A 24,986-nucleotide genomic window follows, 5' to 3' on the forward strand; every position below is an offset into this window, starting at 1 on the left:
GTAAAGATGTGGACGCCTCTATTTAAACTAAACTAACACATGAAACAACACAGAAACATGAATGTGACATAAACTGACCACTTTTTGGACTGAAAATACATGGAACATTTTATTAAAGTTTTTAAATTAAAAATCTTCTGTTAACTAAGATCAGAGGTGGAGCGTGACAAAGAGAAAGTAGTGAAGTACTGTACTCGAGTATAAATTTGATGTCTCTGTACTTTACTTATGTACATTTTACAGTGTGTACTTTTTTTTTAACGTTTACTTCAGTACATTTGAGAGCAGAATCTGTACTTTCCACTCCACTACATTTATGAACAGGACTGACGTAACAGCTATTTATTTACAATTGCATGTGACAAGTCAGTGCTGTGTGTGTGTGTGTGTGACATTTACGTGATTTTGGAGGGTGGGTTAGAGGTTAGGTTAGAGACGGCAGAGGAGAGGGCTGGTACTAGTCATTTGTAAGTGAGAAAGGAAAGTGTACAGAATATAGATGGGAAGAAAGAGGGGGGAAAATAAATAAAAAATAATAAAATAATAATAATAAAAAATAATAAAATAATAACAAAATAATAAAAAATAATAAAATAATAAAAATAATAAAATAATAAAATAATAAAATAAAATAAAATAAAAATAATAATAATAATTAAAAAAAACCCAAAAATAATAATCCTCTCATCTGTTCGATCGATGTGTCTGGTTCGATTGCTCCTCCTTGCTCCTCTCCTCTCCCGCCACTGCTCAGGCCTGCTCTGGTGTTTACACTCTCAGACCCAACATGGCGGTTAGCTTGTGGATATCTGCTTAACACCCGCTTCAAACTGACATTTCCCTGCTGTTTTTCGTCTTAAACCACAGCAGAGTTACGTCAGTGTGAGATATACTTTTGGTTTGAGGTGTTTGTTGTTTTAATTTTGCTCACAGAGACGTTTATAAAGCTAAAGCTAACTCCTCCTCCATAAGGAACAATGAGAGGCTCTTCTGCGGGGAGCTGTCTCGTCTCTAAAGGGCTGGACATCAGTTTGGCCGCTTTAAAACGACAGGATCCTTACATTAATACTATCGTGGATGTGGCCAGTCAAGTTGCTCTTTACACTTATAACAACAGAGCAAACGAGTGGGTAAGTGTGAGAGTGACAGGCTCCATGTGCTAATGTGGCTAATGTGCTAATGTAGCTTAGCTGTGTACAGTCACTGCGAGGCGCGCGCGGACATATGGATCTACAGAAGGACATTTATACAATTAACCATGGATTTAGTTGGAATAAAAGGGGATGAATACATTTGAGGGGATAATTTATAATATTCTGACTCGACTCTTTCCCTGCTAAGTGTTGATTTATTATACTTTAACTCCAATATTAACTATAAGTTTTCCTACTTGTTGAGATTCAATAAACAATGTACTTTTTCCTGACTTACTGTTGAAACCACTGAAAATATAACTATATCCTTACAAATGAGGTTGTATAGACTCTACTAACTCAACTGTTCCTAAACTTAAACCAGTGATGAGATATAACTAAGTAAAAGTTTAAAGTACTGTACTTAAGTAATATTTTAGGTATCTGTGTTTTACTTAAGTACATTTTACAGTGGATACTTTTTACTTTGACTTTATACATTTGAGAGCAGTATCTGTACTTTCTACTTCACTACATTTTTGAACTGGACTGAAAAGTAAAGTATTTTTTATTATAGTTTGAGACCTGCTGAAAAGGCTGACGCTTTATTTTTAACACGTTCAGAGTTTGAACAAATACACAAATAAAAACAGATAAGAAATTCAGCTTAAATCATCAAAATCACCACATTTGAAGCTTTATAATACTTAAAATCTGTGTGGAATTCTTTAACTTTTTACTCTTTAATGCTTATTTAATAGTAGATTTTTTTCATGTGATACTTTCACTTTTACTTGATTTTTTTTTCTCGAGTATTTACACTTTTATTTAAGTAACAAAATTGTGTACTTCTTCTATCACTGATATAACTAAATGTTTTTGGTAAATTTGTAATTCTTTTGCAATGTATTTTCCAGGAGAAAACGGAGGTGGAAGGCACGCTCTTTATCTACACAAGGTAAACAAAATGATCATAACATTAAAGTTGTTTGTATAATTAATAACAGTATTAACAGCAAAAAAGTAAACAAAGAATACTTTCATTTTTTGTTTACATATTTTTGTTGTGTTTTTTTCTCGCAGGTTGGCTTCTCCGCGACACGGTTTCACGATCATGAACAGACTGAGCATGGAGAACCTGACGGAGCCGATCACCAAAGACTTGGACTTCCAGCTCCAGGACCCTTTTCTGCTTTACCGCAACGCACGATGTAAGGACTGCACACACACGCTGGGCACACACACACACACACACACACACCCACACACTGGCACACACACACCTCTACAGGGGGCTCAGTATGGCCTAGAAATCACAACACAGTTTTCTTTGAGCTGAAGCCAAAATGTAGATGTCAGTTCTTGTTAGTAGATTTGTACGACCACAGTCAGTTTAGTATCTGTCACTCACTCAAAGCATAAACAGGAGAGAAGTGGGAGAGTGAAGTGAATGTGTCTGTGTTAGAAAAGAGCTGCATTTAAACCACAGACGGAGTAAAGACGAGCGAGTGCGACGTCACCCACAGCGTTCAGCTCCAAATGAAGCTCATCGAGGCCGGAGCAGGTACAGAGCTGATTTTGAAGCTTGAGTTGCATATTTAGAAATATCACCGGGATTATCAGAGCAACCAAAGAGCCAATCAGGAGCCAAGCTTTTCCCACACGCACCACTGGTTTAACAGGGAAAGAAGGACCTGATTTGTCTGTTTTTAATGTTCATATCTTGATTTACAGACACAAAAGTGAAATAAAAACCCCAGGATCATGTAGAGGGTTAATACGAACATTTAAGACCAGAATGAGACTGAAGCAGCAGAGACAGAGAGAGGACAGATTTTCAAAAAACAAAAAATAAACTCAAAATAAAAAAAATAAAAAAAATAAAAAAAAGAAAAACTAAAGAAATAATAATTAAAAAAAACCCACTCAAAATAACAAAAATATAATAAAAATAACAAAAAATAAACTCTAATAAAAAACAAAAAACCCTCAAAATAACAAAGAAAAAAAGAAAAACTAAAGAAAGAATAATAAAAAAACAACAACTCAAAATAACAAAAATATAATAAAAATAACAAAAATTAAAACAAAAAACTAAAATAAATAAATAAAATAAAAAACCCTCCCAAAAAATAAATAAATAATTAACCCCAGGATCATGTAGAGGGTTAACACAAAACACTCACGTTCTGTATAATAATGGATGAAGGTAAGAGATAAGATAAAAGAATCTTTATCTGTCCCACAACGGGGAAATATGACAAAGTACAAGAACAGCCGTAGATTAAAAAGTATCAAAAATATACAAAATGCAATACAAGAAAAATATACCTTTTATGTATAAGCTTTTAAAAATGTGTTAAATTCTAGTCCAACAAAGTAGAATATTAAAAATAAACTTAAAGGTGCACTGCAAAACGTTTCTAGTGGAGTGTGTGGTGTTATTGCTTTACCTAGAATGTTCCCCAGTATGGCATTACACTTTTCTATCCCCCTGGAGACAAGCTAGCGATGCCAACAGACCAGTGAACAGGTCAGATCTGTGGAAAAGCCGCCCTGCCCAGTGTAAGAATGCATATTTTGTAATGTACTTTAGAACAATAAAAAGAGCTGCTGTGGGATAAATAAATATATGCAAGTGCAATCAGTTTAATGCCGTATTGTGGAACATTCAAAGCAAAGCAAAACCTATCCATGCGGACCCCACGCCAGAAAAGTTACGCAGTGAAGCTTTAAAGGTAAAAATGGACTCTTGTGAGCTTTTAGTCATGTTCTAATGCTGTTCCGTCCTCTAAAACAGTTTGAGTCGCACTTTATTATCAGTCTGTTTCATCTCCAAAGCTCAAAATGCGACGTTCCACCTTGTGATGTCATCAAGTGGTAGTTTTCACGTTAACTCCTCCTTTTACCTTTAGTTCAGTCGAGATAAGTGACAACTCCAGGAGCTGAAATGATCCAAATGATTCTATAAATGAAGGTGCGTGGAGTTTAAAAACACAGTGGAGCACTTCCTGTATCGCCACACGATGACATCACAAGGTGGAACAGAGCGTTTTCAGTTTGAAAGAAGAACTAGGTCTAAATCTTCAGAGTTTGTTTGTGTTAAACATGTGTGAACGAAACAAAACACAACTCCAGGTCTGTTTTTTTTTACCAGGAAAAATCTGAAAATAGCGCAGCACGGGCCGTTTTAAATTCAGTCTGGAGTTTAAAAGTATAAGTGCGTTGCCCGAGGACACAAATCCTTTCTGCATAAGCTTAGCCCGGTGTCACTAGTGCGCTGGTATGTGGACGTCTTGCAGATATAGGCTGAGCTCCGAGCGGGACCCAGAGAACCTTATAAGGAGCTGGCACACACTGACTCAGGCTGAGGGTCAAGAGCCTGACAGAACAGACCCAGGGCGGCGCAGATTAGACGCTCTCACCCTCCAGAGATAATGGACACAGTACTTAGGAACCGCTGACTCACAAATACCTCTCCTCCCCAGGGTTTGGACTGGTCATGATGAACTTACCATGCAGTTTTTTTGAAGTTATATTCGTCGTAGGGCTTTTCCATTCTGGGAACAGTTTAAAAGTATTGTGATTCTGATTAGCTTTGGGAAGAATTAACCTTTTGATTAAAGACGGAACCCGCAAACTAAACACAAAGCGTGTTTTTTGAGCGGTTTCCTCGATGTAAAGCGCTTTGAATGACTCGTACCATTTAATCTGCCTTTGTATAATTACAGTTTCGTAGATTACAGCGCTAACGGATTCAAGTGGGATTATTTTTGCAGTTTTACGTTTGTGAACTGTTACTCAACTTCTGCGCCGTTCGTACGAGACGGAGGCCGAAACTGTAATGGAAATGTCTCAGAGCGCCGCTGTTTTATGATCGTTTATGTAAAGCCTTTCAAGTCAAATGTATTTCTCAACAATAAGACTTTTTTATTTATTTATTTATATATTTATTTGACAGGGACAATCCAATCTGACATAGTTACAACATGAATATTCCAGCTGATGTGATGCAAATAGAGTTTATAGCCAGAGCTAATTCTCAACTCCCGTCCCTGGTTGAGCTTCTCCACAATTCACCAATATCCAAAGTATATTAAAACACTTATCCCTTAAAATAGTGCCCAAAAATACATTCAACACTCACACTTTCTCTCACTCACCAACTGTCATACGACTTATTTACAAGTGGGGACAGTTTTGACTAATTTTCAGCCAGTTCTTAACCCTAGAGGTGAACATTTTCAACTCAGAAATGTTTTTTTATTTCAGTGGGCAGTGAGTTCCACAGTTTGCAGCTCTGATATGAAAAGGCGGACTGTCCAAACGAGGTTCTGCGTCGTGGGATTGTACAGATTTCTTGTTTACGCTGCCTCTTGTCAGTCTGGTGCTGTTTAGTCTTTGTATAAATGTACTGAGTGACACTTAAAACATAATTAAAGAAAACATAAACTAGTAAAACTTTCAAAACTTAATAGATTATATTTTTTTAAGGATGTGACGATGATGAAAACGAGAAAAGACAAATTACAACGACTTACAACGACACAGGTGCGTTACTAATTTGTTCAAAAGGAAAAATCTGTCTCACCTGTTGCTAACTCTGACAAACTCTTTACTCTATACGTAAAAATGGACATCGCTAACCTGCTAGCCGCCGCGTTCCTAATATGAAGTGATCACTTTAATGAAAATAAAGATTTATGCAGAGTCTTTAAGCGGCTGGTCGACACAAACTAAAGATTATCAATTAACTGCCTTCAATCTACAAGTAAGGACAATCTAAAAAGACCAAATATCGACTTGTCCATCTCAAAGTTTAATAAAAATGACCCTTTTGGTGTCGCCTCTCTCTGTACCTGCTGCTTTCAGACTCATTTTGGTGTAAAACATTCATATTAACCCGCTCTACATGATCCTGGGAATTTTTTATTTCACTCGTGTTTGGATTAATCTCCTGGGACGACTCAAAACTGGGACTGTCCCGGGTCAATGTGGGCGCAGTTACACGTATGAATTTGTATTTTACTGATGCGTTTGTAAAGTTTTTATCGTTAAATCACCTCAAATCTGCACTGTTTCCTTCTCTGTAAAAAATCTGCTGGTGTTTTGGAGCAACAGCCATAATCATAACACCATTTATCTTCATAAACTGTGCAAACATGGAGTCAGTTTAAGGTTAATCACGATATAAGTCGCTTAATTTGGGGCTGTGCAGCACGGATTCGCAAAAAATGACCAAAATAAAAATACTACTCCACGTTCTACATGATCCTGGGGTTTTTATTTTTTATTTTAATTTATTTTATTTTTTTTGAGGGTTTTTTATTTTATTTTATTCATTTATTTTAGTTTGTTGTTTTGTTTTATTTTTTGTTATTTTTATTATATTTTTGTTATTTTGAGTTGGGGTTTTTTGGTATTTTTTTTTAAATTATTTCTTTAGTTTTTCTTTTTTTCTTTGTTATTTTGAGATTTGTTTGGGTTTTTTTGGTTTTTTTTTTTGGTTATTTTGAGTTTATTTTCTGTTTTTTGCTGCTGTCTCATTTTCACACCCTCTACATGATCCTGGGGTTTTTATTTTTTATTTTATTTTATTTTATTTATTTTTTTTGAGGGTTTTTTATTTTATTTTATTCATTTATTTTAGTTTGTTGTTTTGCTTTATTTTTTGTTATTTTTATTATATTTTTGTTATTTTGAGTTGGGGTTTTTTTGGGTATTTTTTTTTAAATTATTTCTTTAGTTTTTCTTTTTTTCTTTGTTATTTTGAGGTTTGTTTGTTTTTTGTTTTGTTTTTTTTGTTGTTATTTTGAGTTTATTTTCTGTTTTTTGCTGCTGTCTCATTTTCACACCCTCTACATGATCCTGGGGTTTTTATTTCACTATTGTGTCTGTAAATCAAGACATGAACATTAAAAACAGACAAATCAAGCACCTTCTTTCCCTTAGCAACAGGTTTGATTGACAGCGTCGCTAAGGGCCTCGCTCCTGATTGGCTCTTTGTTTGCTAAGATGGTTGGATTTCAAAATATGGAACTCCAAACCAAATTAGCCGCTATAACTGCTAGCTTTTTTTTTTTTAACATCATAATCTACGGAGGAGTGAGACTTTACAGACGCTGCATAAAATTTGTCCCGTGGCTCCGTTTAAACGATGGTTTCATTTACAGAAAAACCTCGAGTCATTAGTTCTTGTCATTTGAAAAACTCTTTTATAAAGTGTAGGAGCGCAGCGGCCCGCGGTCTCTGCCAGTCCGCGCTGACCTCTGGGCGCAGGTCGTGGAATCTTATCGCTAAAACAAACACGCCGCTCACAGCCCACGCCACTTCCTGGAACGGCACCGGGCGCAAAGTGGGGATAAAAATACACCAGAGATATACAGCACAACGAGAAAAGATTTATGGAGGGACCTTCAGACCGAACGAGTCATTTTCTTCACAAATACGACGTTCCGGAGCGGACGGTTACGTAACAGCTGCTTTGCCGACGCCGGTGGACGGAGTGAGTGTGACGTCACCCACGGCGTTCAGCTCCGGTCAAATGAATCGTACCAACAAAGAGCCAAAGAGAGAATCGGGCTAAACTTGATCCCAAAAACAATCGACTGCATAGAAAAGAGTTTGCAAGTGTAGAACATCTGTCTCTTAAATGTTAAAAGACAGAAGTTGTCCAATGTCACTTGCTGCAGACTTGATACAAAGCAGCGAGGACTACAAAGACCATGATCCTTTGCTCCTCTTTGCACTGCAGACATCGCCAACGTGAATAAACGACTTTTCTAATGTCGTTTCCTCGTCGCAAACAGACCTGGAGTTGTGTTTTTGTTTCATTCCCACACGTTTAACGCACAAACAAACTGTGCAGATTCAGGCCGAGTTCTCGTCTCAAACTGAAAACACTCTGTTCCACCTTGTGATGTCATCATGTGGCAATACAGGAAACAGGAAGTGCTCCACTGTGTTTTTAAACTCCACACACCTTCATTTATAGAATCATTTGTTTCATTTCAGTCCTGGAGTTGTCTCTTATCTCGACTGAACTAAAGGTAAAAAGAGGAGGTTCACTTTGAAAACTCCCACTCGATGACATCACAAGGTGGAACGTCGCATTTTGAGCTTTGGAGATGTCACAGACTGATAATAAAGTGCGACTCAAACATGTGAGAATGAAACAAAACACAACTCCAGGTCTGTTTTTGATGCGCTAACAACGTTCTAACACGGATTAAAGCGACAAGAGTCAGTTTTTATATAATATCAGACATTTTAAAAGAAGAAAGTCGCATTTTTATAAAACTAAAACTGCTGCAGTGTCATGTCACAGTAACATCCTGAGAGATGTGGAAATAAAGACCTACAAACAGTGTAATATACGATAGAAAAGGCTATAGTTTATGTGAAAACTATTATATAATATTATATAAAACGCCTTAAATCAGCCCTGTTGTGCTTGTGTCTCTATGGTTCTCATCTGTGGATCATTTCGTTATAATTTACGCATTTTAAATCACAATATTCAATTAATATCACATCGCAGTTGTTCCACAGTTTAAATCAGCTCTTTGTGTTTCAAATCCAGCGTCTTTAAAAACAAAACTTTCTCGATATTTTCACCGTGTTTTTTCCCGCCTCTCGTTGCCGTAGTAACTCATCACAGCGTCTTACCTCCAGGTGGTACGTACGAGTACTCCAGGGCTCGCTCAGACACCAGCTGACCTTTGAACCTGACCTCCGGCTCCTCCTCCAGTCGCTCGTGTTTGGGTTTCTTACGGAAAAGCCCACGCAGCATCATCCTTACGTTACTTCCTGCTTTCAAAACGACCTTTTTTATATCTTTTTTTATACTCTAGTCCCGGTAAACTCGTGCGTCGTTCTGGAGTAAAAAAGGTGACGTAGGAAAAACAAAATCCACTGTTAACGAAATCGCTCCATCCGTACAAACAGCGGAAGTGATTGTTTTGCCAAGAAAAATCTGGGATCACGTTTCCCGGGAAAAATCCATCGGAAAATATCAAAACGATAAAAAAAAAAAAGACGAATCCTTTGACGTACGCTTCGTGTCACGTGATGCGGCGAATCCCAACTTTGTGAATCAAAGCCAACGTCTCCCAGATGAAAAAGACGTAGTACTTTTCTTAAATATTTGTGGGTTGTAGTGCTGAAGTTCCCATGTGGTGCTCAGTCCTCGTCCTGCCTCGTCCCTGCTGTGGTCACGCTGGTCCAGTCTCAGTTTGGACGCTCTCCCTCTTTACCCCTCCGCTGCCTCTGGCCCTCCCCCTCTCTCCTTATCTCTCTCTTTCACTATCAAGCTTTTTTTTTTTGTTCAATCTTCGTCTAAAACTATTGACAAACACCGGATAATCTACAGTATTTACCCCCAAACTGTCCAACGACTTTAAATGTGTTTTATTTGTCCCCTCTCTCCTCTCTCTGTCTCTGCTGCTTCAGACTCATTCTGGTCTTAAATGTTCATTTTAACCCTCTACATGATCCTGGGGTTAATTTTTTTGAGTTATTTTGAGTGTATTTATTAAGTTTATTTTTATTTATTTATAGTTGGGGTTTTTTTGAGTTTTTTTTTTTTTAAGTTTTTTTTTTAGGGTTTTTTTGTACTTTTTTTTATTATTATTATTGTTATTTTGAGTTTTGTTTTTTACTTTACTCTCTTAATTTTTTTTTGTTATTTTGAGATTTTTTTGTTATTTTGAGTCTTGTTTTTTGTTATTTTGAGTTTTTTTAAGTTTATTTTCTTTTTTTGTTATTTTAAGTTTTTTTGTTATTTTGGGATGTTTTTTATTTTGAGTTTTGATTTTTTTTTTTGTTATTTTGAGGGGTTTTTTTGTTTTATTTTCTTTTTTTTGTTATTTTAAGTTTTTTTTTTGTTATTTTGGGATGTTTTTTTATTTAGAGTTTTGTTTTTTTGGTTATTTTGTCCCCTCTCTCTGTCTCTGCTGCTTCAGACTCATTCTGGTCTTAAATGTTCATATTAACCCTCTACATGATCCTGGGTTTTTTATTTCACTATTGTGTCTGTAAATAAAGATATGAACATTAAAAACAGACAAATCAGCGTTGATGAGCTTCATTTGGAGCTGAACGCTGTGGGTGACGTCAGACTCGCTCAGTCCACGTCTTTATACAACGTCCAAACTTACTTGACCTCTACATTTGAAATGATCAGGGGTTAGTCCTGGTTTAGACGTAGTTCAGATCTGGTTTATTCCTGGTTTAATTGAGTAACTGCTGTTTTATGGGGGATTTTATCTGGTTAATCGTCTTTAGGCTGTTTTTGTTGGCTCCATGTGTTTTAAAAATCTCAAAAACCTCGGGAGCTCAGGATCGAGTATTATTATAATTTTTATTTTTTTTTTATTATTTCTATTTTATTATTATTTGTATTTATCTTTTTTTTATTAAATTATTTCTGTTTTTATTATTATTTGTATTTATTTATTTATTATTCTATTTTTATTATTTGTATTTATTTATTTATTTTTTTAGTTTATTTTTAATATTTTTTCTATTTCTATTTATTTTTTATTTTATTTTTAGTATTATTTCTATTTATTTTTATTTTTTAGTCTATTTTTAGTATTATTTCTATTTATTTTTATTTTTTAGTCTATTTTTAGTATTATTTCTATTTCTTTATTTTTTATTCTATTTTTAGTATTATTTCTATTTATTTTTATTTTTTAGTCTATTTTTAGTATTATTTCTATTTCTTTTTTTTTTATTCTACTTTTAGTATTTTTTCTATTTATTTTTATTTTTTATTCTATTTTTAGTATTATTTCTATTTATTTATTTTTATTTGAATTATTTCTATTTTCTTTATTTGGGGGGTAATTTTGATTCTGCTATCATACAAATAAAAAAAAATGCAAACTAACTCTTTAAATATTAGTTTTATTTAAATACTGTGTCTGTGTCTCTGCTGCTCCACAAACGTCTCAAACTCTGCTCCTGTTTCTTATTTTGTCTCTGTCTGATTTTCCCAGGCTCATCTGAACTTTGGGTCTGACTGAGCGTGTGCGGGTTTAGGTCTGAACGGAAGAACTCGGCGTTTTCTTAAATCAGACGTGTTATTTTCAGATGTTTATCCGTGTTCTAGTCATTCGGCTGCTGTCCATAGGGGGCGCTGTCTCCCATTGGTCACCGCAGTTTTCTAACGAGGAAGTCAGTGGATTTTTTTTTACTTTTATGAAGCAGAACGCAGCTGATTTTGAACATTTTTTATCTAAATAACTACATAGAACTGTGCGATTACATTTGCTGCACTGCGTAACTTTTCTGGTGGAGGTGGTGGAGGTCTGGATCGTGCTCGTTTCCATGGAGATGTTACTGCTTTCCCTGGAGTATGTTTCACACTGTGGCATTAAACGTGTCCATAGCTCAATTTCGGGTGTTTTTATTGCTCAAAAATATCATGAAATACACTTATTCTTACGGCGAGCGGGGCCGCCTCTCCCCAGATCTGACCTGTAACTCGGGCCGGTGGCGTCGCCTAATCGCCGAGTTCATTTCTAGGCAAAAGAAATCGCATCGCCATGGAGACGAGCACCAGAAAAGTCCCGCAGTTTGACAAAATGTAAATATTTTCGATTTCAGTGGAGTTTTATTTGTGCTGTGAGGGTTTGCTGCTGTTGTTGTGTCGTGTTGTGATGCTATTGCGGTGGAAGAAGTACTCTGTTTTGTTACTTAAGTAAAAATACAAATACTGGAGCAAATACTGCAATACTCAAGTAAACTTCAGCTGATAGAGAATTTATTTTAAAGCAGAAGAATCAGATTAACAGATTATGAGGAAGTCAAAGATGAAAATTGTGTTTACTTTGACACTTTATATTTGTGTATTTAGATATTTGTAGAGTTGTGTGTCCCTTTTATTGAATATGAGATGTTTGTGTGTTCAGACTGTTTGTATAGTTCTCCTGGGCGGCCTCAGCGCTCCCTCCTCCTCCTCCTGGTCCTCCTCCTCCTCCTCCTCCCTCGTCCTCCTTCTCCTCTCTCCTCTTCCTCTTTCTTCTGATCCTTGTCCTCCTCCTTCTCCTCCAGTGTCTTGTCTCTTTCCTCATTTGTTCTGGTTTTATCTGAGGTTAGTTTTGGGAAGTGTTGGATTAGATTGGTCCACTGTCTCCTCTTCCTCTTTCTCCTCCTCTTCCTCCTCCTGCTGTTCGTCCTCCTCCTACTCCTTCTCTTCCTCCTCCTACTCCTCCTCCTTCTCCTCCTCCAGTGTCTTGTCTCTTGTCTCTTTCCTCATTTGTTCTGGTCTTATCTGAGGTCAGTTTTGGGAAGTGTTGGATTAAATCGGCTCAGTTTTTCTTTATCTGAGCCTCAGTTTGATGCCAAATAAAACAAACTCTAATTAAGTCACAGAGAGAGAGAGAGAATAAAGACCTGCAGAGAGGAGGAGAAGAGAGAGAGAGAGAGAGTAAAGACCTGCAGAGAGGAGGAGAAAATAGAACGATAGAGGACATTTAGATTCACTCCAAACTCTTGTTGAGATCATAACTTTATGCAGTGTCGCTGCGGGTCGCGAGGGCCCTTTATCCCTGCTTTCTGTTTTAATTTCAACCCTAACATAAGTGTCTGTAGCAGCAGCTCCCCCCAGTGGAGAGAGGAGAGAATGAGACAAACACAATAACAGCAGCAGAAGAAAGGATGAAGAAAGGATGATTGTTTTTCTTCATATTTCTTAGGTTTTGAGGCCGTGGATGTGCAGATTTAAAACAGTTAAAACTCCACAGATGTAAAGTTCTTCCTCTTTAAATCTGATTTTTTATCCTCGTCTTGATGTTGAAATAAATGTAACCAAACCAATTTATTTCCTTTAACAATAAAACCCACGCTGGACTTTAGGAAATGTAAAAAAAAACACATAAAACATTATTTTTTGGTATTTTTTTTATTTATTTGTGTTTATTTTTTCACTGCAGTTAAACCGGACACGCCCAGCTCATTTCGTAGATCATTTCCTTTCTCGGCTCCTCTGTTTTGTGCGCGCTAAGCCCCTCCCCCTTCAGAGCACTATCGCGACACAATCCGCCGCATCGCCGTCACGACTTTACAGGTTTGTGAAGTCGTAGTGCGCAGTTCAGTATCGTGTTTTTGTGTATTTATGGAGGATTGTCGTGGGTGACGTAGGCTTGTGGGTGGAGCTTTGTACAGAATCGCGCGGCTTAAACGTAAAGAGCGTTGGAATAGGGTCTGGGAGAGATCGCTAGATTAGTCAAACTTGTTAAATCTGCATCTAAAACCTCTTCAGACGTGTTTTTTGACGAGGAAACGGCGCTAAAACGTTAAATGAATAGAATCTACCTCACAGACCCGGCGTTTTCGTGCTGCACCAGACTCTTGTTTACGTTTTCCTGGCGTCGTGGTCATGTGACGGGGTCGTGGTCATGTGACGGGGTCGTGGTCATGTGACGGGGTCGTGGTCATGTGACGGGGTCGTCCTCTCATCTTACTGCCCTCCGCTGACCGTGTTTATGCCCCGCACACTCCTGGGACCCATATTTCACTATAAAAGCAGAGCGGGCCTGTTTTTCCCAACGGTCTGGACCAGTTTAGATTTGACATTTACGCTGCGTTCAAATGCAGCGCCACAGTTGGAAACGGCGGGTTTTTGAGACGCAGGGCCGTGTGCGTTCACTTTTAGCTTGACAAATATTGTGAATGTAGTTTTAACATTTTATTTTTAGATAAAGATTTAATTCAGGCTGTGTTTTTTTTCAGTTTCATTTGAGTTTTCAGTCGCCGTTTTTCAACTTTTGTTCAGTTAAATGTAAAAAAATAAATAAACGCAGACTGTATCTCATAATTTAACTAGCTACCTAATCAATAATAACTGCTACAAACTACAAAGATGGCCGACGGTGGCTCAGTTGGTAGAGCGTTTGTCCACTGATCTGGAGGTCGCTGCTTCAAATCCCTTCAGTACTTTCAAGAGCAGTATCTGTACTTTCTACTCTGACTGAAAAGTAAAAGTATTTTTTATTATTGTCTAAGACCTGCTGAAAAGTCTGAGGGTTTTATTTTAATTTCAGCAAAACCAAAATGTACAAATAAAAACAGATAAAAAACAAAACAAACGATTGATTCAGTCGTTTCTGTTTGAAATTCTGCTAAAATCTTTATCAAAATCTCCACATTTGAAGCTTTAAAAGACTCAAAATTTGTGAGAAATACTTTTACTTTTTACTGTTTAAGTACATTTTTAAACAGGTACTTTAATACTTTTACTCAAGAAAAAGTATCACATGAAAAAATCTGTAGTATTTAGTCGTGGAGTGTTTATTTGGTCCTGTATCTGTTCTTTTAATCGCAGCACAAATCAAATACTTTAAAATACAGATATAATTTAAATACTTTTTTTTTCCAGTATTATCTCTGACAGGACAGATGTAAAAAAAAAAACATTTCCGTGACAAACCGCAGCCGCTCTGGACTAAACTCTGGGGAGACTTTACCGCGATGTGACCCCGTCCCGCCGACCCCGTCCTGTCTGGTCCGGCTCATTAACGGAGCCATTTCGCGTATTAACCTTTTGTCTGCAACGCTAATGAAACATACGGGAAAGATCATGTACATCTGCACGACACGAAAGGACGGCGTCTGCGTCAGTGCGGCGAATGTCACTGGAGAAGGAGCGCGGTCTGGTCGTGTTCTGTGCGGGAAAAAGACGCATTTATGACCATTTATGTTGGGAAAAGACGAGAAGAATCGTCATAAAAATCTGACAAATTCTATATTATCTGACTGTACTTTGTTTTACACAATTTAAACATTTTTATTTGAGATTTTTACTGCGACTCTTTGTGGACAGAGCCATGGATTTGATCGTTATTTTGATTTTATTAGCGTCTTTTTACGGCACTTTGAGCAGCTGTGGTCGTTTTTAAATGTGTTTTAAGAAATAAGTTTAACGTGACCACAGCAGCAGGTCTAGTGTCTGACGTTTCATAAACCGCACGCAGCGTCTTAGAGCGTTCACGTTTGTCACAGTGTCGTTTAAATACTGGCACATGTATGTAAACACGCTGAAAAAACATCCATGTGGGACATTTCCTACACGAGATCATAGTTTTGTTGGTGCAGGGGGATTTGTGGTCCTGTGTGGGACAAAATGGGGAAAATTCTTTATTTATATGTACATATTTTTTATTTGTCCACATTATATTGTCTTTCATTATGTTTAATTCTTATCTTTGAATGTTGAAATGTTTTCTTAATTGTAGGTTTCCTTGTTACATCTGGCCTGAGGACAACCGATGAAAATTAGCTCTAGTCAGCTAACTCGGGCACATTTACATTATTTTTTTGTAATGTTTATTAATGTGCATTGTCCCCTTTTTAAATAAATAAATAATATATATTAATTAATTTTCTTCCAAACTGATAGATTTGAACTTCATATTTGATTCGTCGATTTAACAGATTTCTTGTCCAGCTCGACCTCGTGTATATTTATAGTAAATGTTGTGATTTTGTCCAGTTGACAGATTTAAACTTCACCTTTATCTAAATGTTGCGTAGTTAAACTAAATGTTTTGTCTCTGTTCCAGTGGTGATCCATGGCATTTGGTTTTATGATAAAGACGACTGTCAACGCGTCGCTCAGAGGATGAAGTTGTAAGTTTTATATTTTATGCATTTATTATCATTATTTATTTACTGTAAATTTCAGACTATAAGCCGCTACTTTTTTCCCCCACACTTTGCACCTGCGGCTTATACGACAGTGCGGCTGATTTATAGATTTGTACTGCCTAACGGCCACTGGGGGGCGCTGTAACAGTAAATGCATAAGTGAGACATGGGGAAAGATGAACTGATGCTTTTCAGACGCAATGAAAACAAAAAAAACAAAGAAAAAAAGCGTTTCCTGAATTAAAACTAAAAAAAACCTTCAGTAAATATCAAACGTTACAAGACAAAAACCTGCAGCTTATGTTCTTAAATCTACAAAATTGATTTTCTTTTCAAATTTATCAGGTGCGGCTCATGTTCTGGTGCGGCTCTATAGTCCAGAATTTACGGTATTTAATATATATGTAGGAGTCTGTCTTTTCCAAAATGATGCATCTGCTCTGACATACGGGGAGAATCTACAGCAAAACACAAACATTCTGAGCTGTGTGTGAGATTTATTTTACAGCTGAATAATAAAACACGTGTCTGAGTAGTTTGATGTTTTCACACAGTGGTTTAAACTCTACATTAGTGAGTCGTCGTGTCTTTAATGGCCCTGTGTCTGTTCAGTCTGACGCACCAGGAGCAGGTGCTGGCTCAGTCTCAGGGGGGATGGTTGTCTCCTGCAGGAAGTGAAGGGAAACCTGTGGACATTATCCAGATGTTGTCCAAGGCGCGCAACGAGTACGACAAGGTGAGGCTCCGCACGGCATCTGCTCCACCAGCACCAGCACACACAGCCTCCACCAGCACGCACAGCCTCCACCAGCACGCACAGCCTCCACGCACTTCTTTCTTCCACTTAAAAAGACATTTAAATCATAGACTGTAGATATAAACAGACCTAGCTAACCTGCTAGCCGCCGTGTTCCAAACAGGAAGTGATCTTAGACGTGAGCTGCTGCTGTCAGACTCGTCATTTTGGTCTTAAATGTTCGTATTATCCCGCTCTACATGATTCTGGGCCCTCCTCCCTTCACCTGGGCCCTCCTCCCTTCACCTGGGCCCTCCTCCCTTCACCTGAGCCCTCCCTCCTCCCTTCACCTGAGCCCTCCTCCCTTCACCTGGGCCCTCCCTCCTCCCTTCACCTGAGCCCTCCTCCCTTCACCTGGGCCCTTCTCCCTTCACCTGAGCCCTCCTCCCTTCACCTGAGCCCTCCTCCCTTCACCTGGGCCCTCCTCCCTTCACCTGAGCCCTCCTCCCTTCACCTGAGCCCTCCTCCCTTCACCTGAGCCCTCCTCCCTTCACCTGAGCCCTCCTCCTCTCACCTGAGCCCTCCTCCTCTCACCTGAGCCCTCCTCCTCTCACCTGAGCCCTCCTCCTCTCACCTGAGCCCTCCTCCTCTCACCTGGGCCCTCCTCCCTTCACCTGGGCCCTCCTCCCTTCACCTGGGGTTTTTATTTCACTATTGTGTCTGTAAATCAAGATATGAACATTAATAACAGACAAATCAGGTCCTTCTTTCCCCGAGGTCGCTCCTGTTAGCGTTAGCAACAGGTTTGATTGACAGGGTTGCTAAGCGTCCGCTCAAGGGGCGTTACGTTCAACAGCCTCGCTCTGGATTGGCTCTTTGGTTGCTATGATACTCGTGGTGGAAATATGGACGAGCTGAAGCTGTGGTGACGTCGCGCTCGCTCAGTCACTTCTTTACACGTCTACGCTCGACGTTTTATCGGCTCGTACAGTCTAAGCACCGACGCGTCTGCAGTGAAAACAAAACTGTACAACTGTAACAATTGTTTTTACTTTTTCTCAGGAGAAATCGTCATCTGAGCCAAAGGAGATAGGGGGCAGTAGTGTGCTTTATGGAAACCCAAACTTGATCAAGCCGATTCCTGTTAAACCCAACACTCAGGTGAAATACGCACATTTTTACATTTTACTCCACTAAATATGTTTTTTTAAATATTCAAATCCTCAAAATAGCCATCCTTTACTTTGTCGAAAAATATGAAGTTGAGTTTTTTTATGTTTTTTTTCTTTACTACATAATTTTGTATATCTTACTTCATATATTTGTGCAAATAAACTGTAGAAAATGGTAAAATAAAGATAAAAAACATCAAATGAATGAACTAAACTAGTATTTTTGTCTCTTTGTAGGAAAACGAGGGCAGTCTTTCTCTGGCCGCTCTTTTCGGGACTCAACCCAAACTCTCTAACCCCGCCCCTTCCTCTTCATCGTCGTCGTCCAACTTCGCCATCATGACGTCATCTACGAGCAAACCCAACCGTCCCCACGTGGTCCGCACTCTCACCTACGAAAACACGACGCGCCCGGGGCAGAACGACAACCCCGGCGAGCGTCCCGGCGTTCAAAAACCAAAACAGGACGGAGGAACGCGGCAGGCGGACCAATCGCAGCACTGTCCGGCGATTCAGAAGCTCATGCAGGGGCAGAGGGGGACGCTACAAACGGTGTCGGAGTCCCCGGAAAACAGGCTCAGCGACAACGGCCACCATTTTGTTGAGCATCATCAGGGGTTTCACCAGACGCCACCGCATCATCTGCACCACCATCATCATCATCATCATCATCATAACGTCCGCCAACCGCAGCCCGTTCCACCTCAGCTTCAGCCGCAGACGCAGCTCGACGCCATCAAGAGACTGTTCCAGAGCCAGCCGCCGGTCGCAGTGGCGCCTCAGAGTTTTACGGTGTCGCGGAATCCGGCCGTGCCACAGCCTGCGCCCGTCCAGCCGGCGCCCGTCCAGCCGGCGCCCGTGTTCTCCCAGCATCAGAACCAACCCTTCGTCTTCAGCACGTCAGAAGAAGGGCAACAGAACAGTCACATCGCGGCACATTTAACAGGTGAGGCGTAAAGCTGCGACGTTTGTTGATTTTTACATTTTCCTCTCTTCACCTGGGCCCTCCTCTCTTCACCTGGGCCCTCCTCTCTTCACCTGGGCCCTCCTCTCTTCACCTGGGCCCTCCTCTCTTCACCTGGGCCCTCCTCCCTTCACCTGGGCCCTCCCTTCACCTGGACCCTCCTCCTCCCCTCATCTGGGTCCTACCTGTCACGTTGCCTCTCCTCCTCTCACCTGTCCTCTCTGCTTTTCTTCTGTAAGGCCAAAACACTCTGTTCCACCTTGTGATGTCATCATGTGGCGATACAGGAAGTGCTCCACTGTGTTTTTAAACTCCACACACCTTCATTTATAGAATCATTTGGATCATTTCAGCCGCTGGAGTTGAACTAAAATCTCGACTGAACTAAAGGTAAAAGGAGCTGTTAACGTGAAAACTACCACTCGATGACATCACAAGGTGGAACGTCGCGTTTTGATCTTTGTAGATGTAACAGATGAATAATAAAGTGACTCAAACATGTGAGAATGAAACAAAACACAACTCCAGGTCTGTTTTTGACGCGTTAACAACATCAGAACATGGATTAAAGCTCCAAGAGTCAGTTTTGTGTGATAAAGAACCTTTTAAAACTGAGCAGTCTAACGTTTCCATGGAGACAAGCAGTAAAGTTACATAGTGCACCTTTAAATAGATGTAGAATCCTATATGTTCTGATCAGTCTCGCATCTTAACCCAACTCTTTCGTCTTTTAAATAGATGTTTTTGTACTTCTTGACTGCATCTTGTTTTGTAGTGTAATATTTTATGCTAACGTTAATATTTCATGCTAATATTTCATGCTAATATTTCATGCTAATGCTAATGTTTCATGCTAACGTTAAACTCTGTCGTCTTCAGGGTTCTCGGGGCAGATGGCCGGGGTGGTGTCTCCTCACGAGCTCCTCCAGAAGCTGCAGATCGTCCAGCAGGAGCAGAGCCGCGCCTCCTCTGACCCCCCTCAGCCCGGCCCGGCCCTCGCCCCCAGGTTCATGGGCCCCTCCCACACGGACCCGCGAGATCCGGGTCTGAACCAGGTCCCAAACCAGGTCCCAAACCAGGTCCCAAACCAGGTCCCAAACCAGGTCCCGAACCAGACGACAGCGGGACAGAAGGCAGCTCTGCAGTTTCAGGTAAATAAACGACTTGTCTTATCGTCTTTTTCATATTTTTTTTTGATCAGGCGACTCGTCCGAGATTTAAAAATATATTTCGAGCCTAAAGATGATTCATAATTTTAACTGAAAGATTCTGGATGGAGAATATTTGAAAATAATTATAAATAATCCCCTTTATGTGCTTTATTAAATCAAAATTACAAATAGTCTGTTTATGTAAATGGACAGAGCTAACGTGCTAACCACCGCGCTCCAAACAGGAAGTGAACATCGACTCTGGCTCCAATTCACTTTCAATGTAAAAACTGTGTCTCTCTCTGTCTCTGCTGCTTCAGACTCATTTTGGTCTTAAATGTTCATATTAACCCTCTACATGTAATTCTTCTCTCTTCCTTTCCTCTCTGGTTTAATTCTTCTCTCTCTCCCTCCCTCTCTCCCTCTCTCCCTCCTCTCTTCCTCTCCTCTCTGGTTTAATCCTTCTCTCTCTCTGTATTCCCTCAGCATCTTGTTACAGTGGCTGGGGTTCATTTTTGAGTTTTTTTTTTTTTTTTAATTTTCTTTTATTTATTTATTTATTTATTTTTTTGAATTATTATTTTTTTTAATTATTATTTTGTTTTGTTATTTTTATTTTATTTTTCAGTTATTATAGTTTTATAGTTTTTATAGTTATTGTAGTTTTGGTTGGGTTTTTTTCAGTTCATTTTGAGTTCTTTTTTCTTTTTTTTTGCTATTTTGACGGTTTTTTCAGTCATTTTAAGTCCTTTATTTATTTATTTTTTTGTTATTTTGAGTTTTATTATTATTGTTTTTTAGTTATCTTGAGTTTTTGGTTCTTTTTTTTTCTTTTTTTCTTTTTTTTTTGTTATTTTGAGTTTGTTTTTTGTCTCCTCTCTGTCTCTGTTGCTTCAGACTCATTCTGGTCTTAAATGTTCGTATTAACCCTTTACATGATCCTGGGGTTTTTATTTCACTATTGTGTCTGTAAATCAAGATCTGAACATTAATAACAGACAAATCAGGTCCTTCTTTCCTCGAGGTCGCTCCTGTTAGCGTTAGCAACAGGAATTCAGCTCCAGATTAGCCGCTATACCTGTTAGCCTGGACGAGCTGAGGTGACGTCAGACTCAGTCACTTCTTCATAGAGACTGCAGCTCGTCACAGCTTCTTTTTTTGTTTTGTTTTTTCCTTTGGTCTCTTAGCAACAAGCTTTCATTTGGAAACAATAAAACTGTTCTCTCTGCACCAAAAGATAAAAAAAACACTTAAAGCTCCTACACAACAAACTTTACACACTCCAACTTAACAAGATTTTGAGGAAAAGTACAGATGGATTTATGAAGTCTGATTTATGAGCTGAAATCTGAATTTTTCGACACATTTTCAGTCAGATGTAGTTCACTCAGACACTAAATAAAATCCAAAACCTGCTCTGTGTTTGTTTGTTTTTGTTGTATCTTAACTGACAACAAAAAAGAGCGAGATATTAAACTTCTCTTTTCATGTTTCTGTTTCAAACGTCCCAAAAATGGTCGGTTTTGTCCAGTCGTTACAAATAAAACTCCTTATTTTTAAATGAAAACTTGACACGATGAAAAGTTTCACGCTGGTTTCTCAAAGTTTCAGAGTTTTTCCTGTTCACCTGCAGCGTCACGACTTAAATAAAACGTTTTTATTCATCACTGTGTTACTGAACTCTTTCATTATTTAAATTTTCAACATCAAATAGCGGCGTATTTGTATATTTTCATTTCTCGAGTTGAACACTGTTTTGTTGAGTCATTGCCGGAGTCGTTTTTGTGACGCAGATTCACGAAAGTACAAAAAACTTCAGTGATTTCCTTGTGGTTGAGACGCAGATTAAAGTCCCGTTTGTGTTTTTCTCCGCTCGTGTCCAGGTCATCTCTCCTCAGAGGATCCCGGCGACTGTCGCTCCGTCGATGCTTCTGTCCCCCAGCGTCTTCAGTCAAACCAAACCCAGTCCAGGCCCGGCTCAAGCCCCGAGACCCGGTCCAAATCCGGTCCAGATCCTGTCCAGGAGCCAACTGCAAGCCACACTCCTGCATCTCATTCAGGTGAAACTCAGGACACTCATTTAACACATGAAACTTTAGAACTACGGTGAGCTGGAGGGCGCTCACGGACGCAGAAATGAAATAAATGGAGGTTTTGTGTCGTCCGTCAGACTGAAAACTGCAGCAGAGCGTCAAAGTTTGGATTAAACCCGGAACTAAACCAGGACTAGGATTAAAACGGGACCAAATCGCATCGACATCACCACTAAACTGCGTGAATAGAGCCTGAAGATTTAAGAAAAAGTTGAATAAAATCACGTTTCAAAGCCGCGTTCAGTCTTTTTTTGTCAGACATAAAATCAGATTAATTTTGGTTCTAATTTCCCTCAGATTAAAACACTCAGTTGTAGGTTTAATGTTTCTGCTTTGTGTTTTGTTTTGTTTTTTCCAGAACGACAGCTCTTTCCTGGACTCCATCTATGAAGCCTACACCAGCAGATTCTCCACGGACTCATGCGGCAGATACTGACTCTGCATGGACTGCTATGGTTCATCCTGTAGCCACAAAACTTAAAGGGCCGGTGTGACGCGAAACGGACTCTCCTGAGCTTTAATCCGTGTTAGAACGCCGTTAACGCGTCAAAAAACAGACCTGGACTTGTGTTTTCGTTTCATTTATTATCTGTCCGTGACGTCTCTAAAGCTCAAAACGCGACGTTCCACCTTGTGATGTCATCGAGTGGTCGTTTTCAAATGTTTTAACAGCTCCTTTTGCCTTTTAGTTTCGTAGAGATTAGCTGAAACGATCCAAATGATTCTATAAATGAAGGTGTGTGGAGTTTAAAAAGCACTTCCTGTATCACCACTTGATGACATCACAAGGTGGAACGGAGCGTTTTCAGTCCGACAGACGAGCTCAGACTAAACAATTCAGGTTTGTTTGTGCGTTTTTAAACATTAGAGATCAGGAAAAACTGTGTAATTTGAGCCGTTTAAGATCCACGAAGGCAATACTCTGCACAAAACCTTTACTTTATTGTTTATTTTAGACACCAGCACAAACATATTTTTATAATCTCGCTTTTACTTTTCTTAAATAATAACAACTTTGACGTAAACAAGTTTCAACGAGGGCTTGCGGTTTTATTTTTCATACTTCATACATCGCAGCACATTTAAATTATAACATTTAAAGTTTTGTATAAAGTATTTTTTGTACAGACGCCATATTTTATTATTATTATTCTACGTTTCTTTGTCATTTTAGCGACACATTTGACCGTTTTGACCTTTAGAAACGACAGAACCACCTGCAGTTTTATTCAAATCTTTAAATAATACTTTAAAAAAACGACAAAATTAAGATTAAACATAAAAAAAAACGTATAAATTCCAGCCATGATGAAAGTTGTAGCTGTTATTTTGAAATGAACAGGTCGTTTTAACGCGAGGAACGGCTCTACCTCACAGATTTATTTAATTTAAAGATTGTATTTGGCTTTTTGACTGTTTAAAATGGCCTTATTATAGAAAAACGACGCACTATTTTAACACACACAGGGATTCAAACGATATAAAGTCTCTACACATGTTTCTAGAGTCTGTATTTTATGTTCAAAATAAACTTTACAGAGGAAACTATTTTTGTAAGTCCGTAAAATACCAGCAGCTTCTGACGTAACTGGGGATTTTTGATTTTAAAATGTCGTTTCTGTCGTTTTACATTCTGAATATTTTACAGACAAACACATTTATGAGCAGAACATTTGGAAAAAAACTGAAATAAAACACTTTTATCCTGTGGGACGCTTGTTTTTCTGGTATAATCTGCGTTTTCAGTGTTGATTCTTTTCTTTTTTGTTTTAATTACACTTGATTTTGAGTTTAACTTTTAGTGTTTTTAATATTTGAAGGTCACGTATAATCAACAGTGGAACATAACACTCGTACTTTTACTTTCACTTCAGTACATTTGAGGAGTATCTGTACTTTCTACTGCACTGCATTTTGAACAGGTAAAAGTATTTTTTATTATTATTGTTATTATTATTATTTTTATTATTATTATTATTGTGAGAGGCTGAGGTTTAATTTAACACAATATATAAAATAATAATATACAAATAAAAACAAAAAATTCTTCCACTCCTTCTTAAGAGAGGAAGAAAAAAGAAAGAAACTAAGTCTCTCTTTTTCTCTTTCGTTCTTTCTTTCCTTCTTTCTCTCTTTATTTCTTTCCCTCTTTCTCTTTTTTTCTTCCTCTCTAGCAACATTAGCTTCACTAGGCTAACATTAGCTTCACTAGGCTAACATTAGCACATTAGCTTCACTAGGCTAACCTGAGCTCACACTTTCATCTGTTGTTTCACTGCTGCATAAACATTAATCATACTTTAGTGAGTATATACACGTTAGTATTTTAGTGTTTACTGTTATTACTATTTTAAGTTTTAAGTTGTTTTTTTTTCTATCCCTTTTCTCCAGGTCACGTGTTTCTTTTCACGTGACGCCAGAAAAACTTCTGTATTTGATAAATCCTCCTCCTGTTTTGAGTCTTTTGTTTTGTCGTGGGGCGTTTGTTTTGTCTTCGGTCTTTTCCTGTTTCCTTTTCTCGCCTCATTATAACTGGAGTTAGCGTTAGCTTTAGCGCTCGTTAGCTTTAGCGCTCGTTAGCTACAGACTGGACCTCATTAAACTTTAACATAAAGAGAAGCTCAAGCTCAGGGTGAGTTTATTTACTTTATACTTTGTCGTGTTTTGTTTCTGTTCTGGGCTGAACTTTAGAGACTTTTTCGAGGGATATAGTTTGAAATTGTTAATCGTCATGTTTTCATCGATCTTAAACCCATAAATACAAAAAAAAGGTTTATATAGAACATCTGCTGAAGCTGTGTGTGGAGTTGTCAAAAATATAAAAAATCTGATTCTAATTCGCACAAAACCTGTAATTTACATAAAACACACAGTCGGTAATGGAATAAAAAAATGTACAAATAAATAAATACAAAAGTAACTAATATAGAAAATAAGAATACATTAAAACAAATTTAAATTAATAATAGATAAAATAAATACAAATAAAATACAAATTAATAAATACAACAAATAAATAATATATACAATAAAAAAATTAACTAAAACAAATTAATTAAATAATAAATAAAATAAACACAGA

General features: G+C 38.3%; 2 protein-coding genes across 4 annotated transcripts in view; one reads left to right on the forward strand and one right to left on the reverse strand.

Annotated features, from left to right (window-relative positions):
- The window catches only part of cacna1c (calcium channel, voltage-dependent, L type, alpha 1C subunit), a 316,373-nt gene extending 307,448 nt beyond the window's left edge, over nt 1-8,925 (reverse strand). Inside the window, exon 1 of the mRNA XM_055225600.1 lies at nt 8,802-8,925. Coding sequence (XP_055081575.1) covers nt 8,802-8,925 — 124 coding nt within the window. The remainder of the gene's footprint in view (nt 1-8,801) is intronic.
- dcp1b (decapping mRNA 1B) lies at nt 772-23,611 on the forward strand. Of its 3 annotated transcripts, none has more exons than XM_055225604.1 (11): nt 778-1,130; nt 2,051-2,091; nt 2,217-2,344; nt 15,704-15,770; nt 16,401-16,524; nt 17,587-17,685; nt 17,934-18,642; nt 19,540-19,739; nt 19,776-19,811; nt 21,695-21,871; nt 22,263-22,522. In XM_055225604.1, the coding sequence occupies exons 1-11, from the start codon at nt 978-980 to the stop codon at nt 22,338-22,340; spliced, it is 1,812 nt and encodes a 603-aa protein (XP_055081579.1). In that variant the 5' UTR covers nt 778-977; the 3' UTR covers nt 22,341-22,522. The 3 variants fall into 3 exon arrangements, with proteins under 3 accessions (XP_033832243.1, XP_055081579.1, XP_055081580.1); XM_055225605.1 differs by having other exon boundaries at nt 19,540-19,715; nt 19,764-19,811; nt 22,263-22,521; XM_033976352.2 differs by having other exon boundaries at nt 772-1,130; nt 19,540-19,811; nt 22,263-23,611.
- The last annotated feature ends 1,375 nt before the right edge of the window (nt 23,612-24,986 follow it).

This window comes from Periophthalmus magnuspinnatus, chromosome 12, assembly GCF_009829125.3.
Source record: "Periophthalmus magnuspinnatus isolate fPerMag1 chromosome 12, fPerMag1.2.pri, whole genome shotgun sequence".
NCBI lineage: Eukaryota > Metazoa > Chordata > Actinopteri > Gobiiformes > Gobiidae > Periophthalmus > Periophthalmus magnuspinnatus.